This window comes from Sinocyclocheilus anshuiensis, unplaced genomic scaffold (genome assembly GCF_001515605.1).
Source record: "Sinocyclocheilus anshuiensis isolate Anshui unplaced genomic scaffold, SAMN03320099.WGS_v1.1 scaffold860, whole genome shotgun sequence".
In the NCBI taxonomy this organism is placed as follows: Eukaryota; Metazoa; Chordata; class Actinopteri; order Cypriniformes; family Cyprinidae; genus Sinocyclocheilus; species Sinocyclocheilus anshuiensis.
Window position 1 is genome coordinate 316,910 of NW_015548288.1, and position 7,082 is coordinate 323,991.

The following is a 7,082-nucleotide window of genomic DNA, read 5'->3' on the forward strand; positions in this document are numbered from 1 at the left end:
ATTACTTCATATCGTTCACACTCTTCTTCATTTACATTTACACAGAATACACATAGTTTCTGCCCTTAGATTTTGTACTCTGACTCGTAAGCAGAAACAGGTTAGTTAGACATAAAAGGATCCTGACACCAAAATCTAAACGGATACATTCAAACATATGCTGTACTGAAATTAATTTCCTTGAATGTTTTTGTTCCTAATTTGTTATGTATGTGATTGTATGTTACAGATCCAAATGCACCAGATCCAGATTTAACAGACCTCCCAGACCGGGACCGGGACAATGAGATCAAGGACCCCACAACCAGCCCTTCCCGCAAGATAGACCGAGACCGAAGCAGAGACGCAGATGGGAACGGATCCATAATGCCCGGCAGAGGTGAGGAAACACAAATCATCTGTGTTTACACCAGCTGGTTCGGGATGATGATGGTGTTTTCCTATAAATGACATTGGATATTTAGAGGACAAACTGATCTGAGTTCAGCAGCGAAGATCTACCACAGTAAATTTCACTAAGAATGCCAGCGTATGAAATGCAGCAATGCAGAGCTACTGCCTCCCTCAGGCAGCTGCGTGTGTGCAAGAGAGAGACAGGAGTTAATGTAGCATGTCTTTATCACGTCCTTGCAGCCATTAACCTACGGGAGGTTTTAACTTCATTAGGAGAGAAAGAAAGAGAGAAACAGAGAGACAGAATCATTAAGAAAGAACAGAGCGACTCGCGCTGCATCTCTGCAGTGATCACACTGCACAGATTTTTGAGGTCAGATTCTTCTGCTCTGAGAGGACACATTAGACTCTGACATTAACTGCTATTGCATCTTCTCAAAACCAGCTAGTCGGTGGGTTATATGAACGACTAGTCGACTAATTGGTATAATTAAGCTAGGTTCGGCATCACCTGATTCCATTTGGACATTCTTGAATTATTTGGTCTGCTTAAACCCTGCCACTTTCTTACAATCGACCTCAAGCTCACATTCAGATCTACCTCCATCCAATCAACAATTGGTGGATAAAACCAAGTTCCTGCCCTATATTTTTTCTTTTTTGATCATCTGTTTTTACTTGGATGTACACCACAATATGGAAGAGTATTTGTTGCTACTTCTATTTCATTGCGACTATTTTAACTTAAGACAAACTGTCTTAAAAACACTTGTGATGGGACACACAACACAAAAATGTGCTGCTTTAAAACAATGAATTTAAAGTTGTAACTTTTTTTTGTGTTTTACCGTGCAAGCTCTGTCAGCATGCTAAAGCACCACCATTGAAATACATGCATCAAAAGTAAAGTTTCAAAAAAAAGTTTTGAAATATGAACTGCACTGCTGTTCCAAAGTTTAGGGTCAGTAATATCTCTTTTTAAATTTGTTTTCACAACTGTTTTCAACATTGATGATTGCAAGAAATGTTTCTTGAGAACCAAATCAGTATATTAGCATGATTTCTGAGGGATCATGTGACACTAAAGGTTGGGTAAATGGCTGCTGAAAATTTTGCCATAGCAGGAATCAATTACATTTTTAAATGCAGTTTTGATGAGCATAAGAAACTTCTTTCAAAACCATTTTAAAAAATCTTACCGACCCCTAAACTTTTGAATGGTAGTCAACCTCACTAATCAACTATTGGATGACTTAAATTTAGTGTATGACATTGATATACACGGCTAGAACTTTGCATTGCTAGCATTGCTGGTAGTATTGTTCATTGCTGGACTACTGTTTGAAAGGATTATTCCAATCTGGGTGTGTGTTGTTTAGCTTCATACTGCCGTTAAATGTACTTGACAACATGGATTTTATTGTCAAGCAAAAATGTGTATTCATAATGCCTATTTAGCTGCAGGAGTCATCGGTAGCTATTTCAGCTGGCAGCGCAACAATAAACGCAGCAACAGTTTTATTTACTTTAAAAGTAGCTCAGTGCCAACGCTAACAAACTCAGAGGTTTGTTTCTATAGCCATTGTCAGTTATCTTTGCCTCAGAAAACAGAGAGCGACTCTAAACACTGATAATGAGAGCATGTGTTGCTAACCTCATTCTTACTGATAGTTCACAATGGAAAAGAAAACGAGTGTGTGTCGCTCATAATGTTGTCCTTTTTTTCCTTTCAGACACGAGAAACCAGGATAACAGTCCCGGTTCGGTGGAAGGTATTTTCGGCTCTAAACCGGCTCTCTTCGCTGCCATCGGAGCCAGCTGCGTCATCTTCCTCCTCATCATTATCATCCTCATAGTCTTGCTCCTCAAGCTTCGCAAGAGAACCCGCAAACACTCGCAGCCCAGGGGCGGAACTGCCCTGTCACTCAGCACTCTGGCCACACCCAAAGGAGCCGCCCAGGCCGGCTCAGAACCGAGTGACATCATCATCCCCCTGCGGACATCAGAGAATAACTACTGTCCGCACTATGAAAAAGTGAGTGGAGACTATGGGCACCCCGTCTACATAGTGCAGGAAATGCCGCCCCAGAGCCCCGCCAATATCTACTACAAAGTCTGAGAGAACAAGAGCGAAGCAACCGCAATAAGAACTCGTTTTTGTAAGGTATCCTGAATCTTTTTTTCATTACCTAACCCCGTCTGCTCCGTGTGCGAGAGGGAGAAGTGGAAAAGAGGAATGAAAAAGACTATGTGGATGATATTCCTCTCAGATTTCCTTCCCTCCGTCCCTTTTCCGAACACTACACTGTGTGTATGTGTGTGTGCCTGTCGCTCTCGATGTGTGTGAAACGGCAGAAAGCCTCTCCAAATTGCGTGGCACTCAGGCACAGACTTCACTGCTGAAGAACAGCCGACAACCAATCACAGAGGGCCGCTAGAGTGACATCACAAAGCAGGAAGCTCTCATTTGTGTTTTTTGTACCATTACGACTACTTAATGGTACTTAGTTTTTTGTCTGTTTTTCATCCATCACAGTGTTTCGTTTTTATCAGTATCAACTCGATTCTTTCGCAGTGTCTCGCTCAAAGAAAATGTCTTAAACACCGTTACGAATGCCGCTCTCTTCCTCACACACTCAATATGTCCTCTCATTTCCTTGCGTCTCTCCAGACATTCATTCATTTGACATGCTGTAGAGGCAACTGAACAAAAACACACACTCGTACTCGTACACACTTTGGTGTTCACAGGTCAGTAACAAACAGCTTCTCGGTGGAAAAGCGAGTGAGTGAAATAGGGAATTTAATATGTAAACACCAGTGTCAGACCTTCCAGAACTCCTAGTCTGCTTTTTGTTCATTTGAGAATTGTTTCAATTGAAATTCTCTCTCCTCTCAGCCGAAAAACACACATAGTTATTTTTTATCTGTTGTCAGTGATGCGTGAAGTGCTGAGTAATATTTGTATCTTGTCATTGTTTTTTTTTAAATTTTATCTCCCAAAGGTTTGTAGGTCAAAAACATCTTTAGGGATTTGCCTCTACACCATGAGCCTATGACCTCTTTTCAGTCACAAACATGCTAACGCGTATCTTTGCATAATTTTGTCCACTAACATGTTTTTGTTTGTTTGGATGTAGACATGGACTCTAACACTATGACCATGTGTATGTAGAGTCCCATGCAGAAGCCAAAAATCCATCGACATACAGAACACATGAAATTATGCCTTCACCTCTCCCTCCTCTCAGATATGCTCATAAATTATCCCTGTTTGCAAACAAACACACAGCAAAAATCCACGAATCAGAGAATCAAAACAAGCTCAACATATCATCCTGGAAAATCTAGTGCTAGATCTATTTTTATATGTACTGCACGGGAAATGATAAACAGCAAACAGTGGCGGCAGGTGTGTTTATGCCTATGGTAATTTAAAATGAGCAGCATTGCATCTGGCCTCCAGCGCAGCCAATCAGAGGAAGCCCAATATTTCTCTCTAGCTTTCTCATAAAATAGATTTTTAAATAATATTTCAATTAGGGTTTACTGCTGTTGTTTTTTATTGTTGTTTCTTCTTAATTTAGTTTCTAAGGCCCGAGATTATGTAAATAATGTATGTTGGGAAAAAATTTTGAATATAAAAGTTCCATTTTATTAGAGACCCTGTTAATGAAAATATAATTAGGATTTTTGAAAATGCAAAAGCTTTTGTAAATAGTCTTTTTTGGAAAAAGACATTTTGTAAGTAAAATGTTTCCTGTCTAATGGTTTTCTCTTTTTATTTTACTTGTTTTTTTCGGTTGGTTTTTGATTAAGGAGACTTAGAGGTCCCTGTACAACGGGTTTTAAAAGGTCAGCCTAAAGCAGCAAAAAGACATTCAAGTCCCTTTACATACACACACTGATACACACTTTATCCTCCCTATTTCACAAGGGGATGGTGGTATTTTTGTTTTATTTCATTTTTACAAATGCTGTGATGGAACCAGGTCAAATATTCCATGACAGGGTTCATGGAGGAGGAAAAGAGGAGAGAGAGAGAGAGAGAGAGTTATTACTCAAGAAATGCCTAAACTCACACACACACAATTACTAACTGACCCACCAGTCATTCTTATAGCACACGATATACATACATATATGTAAACACCATAAGATACAGGGCAAGCACCAGCAAAACTAAACCAGCAACTGCTTGTGCAACTAAACTGAATATTCATGTAAGTTTTTCTGAGCTGTTTATGGCAGTTCAGTTCTTTAGGATTGACATTAGAAGAGCACTTTTTGAAATTCATGGCTTTGTTTTTACCCATAGAAATGCACATAGGTGCACTGACCGCACCAGTCAGCTTATTAAAGTGGATCAGTCACGGTATCACACTGTAACAAAATCATTTTCTTACACATTCATTTTGTCTTGTTTTCCAGTACAAATATCCTGACAACAAAAAGGTTGCTTTGAAAGCAAAATGACAGTACATGTATGTAGTCTTTGTTTCAGAGAAATCTAACAGGTTTTGATGAGGTTTATGCTCACCAAAACAACTGAATTCAGTCCTAAATATTTAGATATTTTACTGGAAAAAGAAAAAAAAATACTGTTTTATTTAATTTATTTTTTTGCATAGTTTTATGGATCAGCGCTGCTGTAGTGGGATCTTATTCAGTGACTGACTGTCTTTTGCTTCAGGCTTTTTGCAGCTTAGCTCACACATTAGGTTTGCGGCACTCTTAACAGCTATAAGGCATACACTTCCTTTGACGTTTGTCTGTACCCTAACAATAAGATGAAAAAAATAGTCATCTTGTTTATCAGATTGGACTTGAGGCTTTGATTCCTCTCTAATGCTGCGGTCAGACACCTGTGATGTTGTGTGGATCTTACTGATATCTGTTAATAACATTTCTCCCAGTGTGGTTGACTTATTTGAGGAGAACTTACTTAAAACCAAGCATTCACGCAAACACACACACACACACACACTCCCCCTCAGGCAAAGAGACAGATTGGTGGTGACTTTTGACCCTGTAAGGATTATCACAATATTATGAAAAAGACAAATCTATTGAGAAAACCTTCTCCATGGCCTAGATTCATCTCATCACACACAATTCATCCACTCTTTCACAAAATGTACTTGTTCATAGAGCGGGTCAGTGCAGTGATGAGGACTTAGGCCAACCGCGACTCCCACAAAAAAGCTTGTGCTGAATATCATTTCCTCCTGCTGTTGCTGATTTTTTTTTATTATTATTATTCAGTGAACTACATTATTATTGTTATAATGTTCTTTTACTAAGATTTTGTTGCAGATTTCAGTATTATTGATTTAAGTTGTGATGTATGTGTTGGCAGTGCTGATGCCCCTGTGGCGACAGTGGTTTTTTGTTTTGGTAGAATTCACACAGTGTCCTCAGAGTTCCCCGATATATGACACTAAAGCCAAGTCTCAGCCCTCAGAAAGCGTTTTAAAAGGATAAATAAAGTTTTTTCCTATGGAAGCTGCTCGTCTCGTGTTTTTGACTGCTTGTCTGCTTGAAAGACACAATGAGAGAATGAATGAATTTCAAGTGTTCATGTGTGTTTGCAGCAGTCGCTTTCTGTCCAGTATACTCATGCTATATGTCAGATTTTCTATCTTGAAAACACAAACTGTGCTGCTGTTTCAAACACAACAAGCTGTCTCAGCGAGTGACGCCCTCTGTGTCACAAATATTTCATAATGCCTCTGGGTATCTGTCCCCGGCCACTCAAGACTCACACACAAACAGTCTTGTTTGACTTTAGCGCATTAAACTTTCAGTGAGTCTATAGTCAGTCAGTGGTTGCAGTGCAGAAAGCATTCTGTCTCATGTCTATCGGCATTTGTGGAAAATGTCTGTCTTCTGCCATCTGCTATTTTGATCTAGGTTAGCATTATGCTATATATATAATATATATATATATATATAAAAAAACATTTGAACCATATTTCTGATTTATCATGCTAGTGTTAACAACTGATAGTGTTAACAAAAGCAAAAACACATTTTCTGAAGCAACGTGCCATTTTACCTTGCTTCGACAAGTCCTTGAGCTCTCTTACTGTTCCTCGTAATCAAACGCTCTGCAACACAAGTGCAATGCAGTATCAGGTGAGCTACAGAGCAAGTTCACTACATCAGAAAAGCCATACATATGGGGAGAATATGTGATGCAGACATCAAAATTGTAGAAGGAACCATCTGCATAAAAATAAATCGTTATAAATCGATAATCTACCCCGTAATAATAATTTGCGTGAAAAGGAATTACAGTTGTTGGTGTTTTTATTGCCTCTAGCATTAATGGCAGCTGGAAACTGCAGTGAATTATGTATAAACAAGTTTTTAAACTTTTGCAAAAATGTAGGTAGAGACACGTATTTCCAATGAGCCTTTTGAACTACAATGCAAAATGTGCCATACAGTTATTTTGACTATTGGGGTGATGATCATAATGACAAACTAGTTCAGCAACGGAGATATAATTGTATTTAGGAATGCATATAATTTACTATATATTCACTAATATATCATTAAAGTTTTGAGTGTGCGAGACAGAGAAACAAGGAGACTTAGAGAGTATTAGGCATGTCATGTGACAGGTTATCAATCTGCACAAGAGTGATATTAGATTTACTGCCCACTCACCCCTAGTGCATTCT

At 38.9% G+C, this 7,082-nt stretch overlaps 1 protein-coding gene across 1 annotated transcript in view; it reads left to right on the plus strand.

The window, feature by feature from the left end:
• The window catches only part of LOC107655917 (ephrin-B1-like), a 36,603-nt gene extending 30,705 nt beyond the window's left edge, over nucleotides 1–5,898 (plus strand). The window contains exons 4-5 of the mRNA XM_016443541.1: nucleotides 230–379; nucleotides 2,127–5,898. Of these exons, the coding sequence (XP_016299027.1) occupies nucleotides 230–379; nucleotides 2,127–2,512 (536 nt within the window). The 3' untranslated portion in view covers nucleotides 2,513–5,898. The remainder of the gene's footprint in view (nucleotides 1–229; nucleotides 380–2,126) is intronic.
• Nucleotides 5,899–7,082: the final 1,184 nt, after the last annotated feature.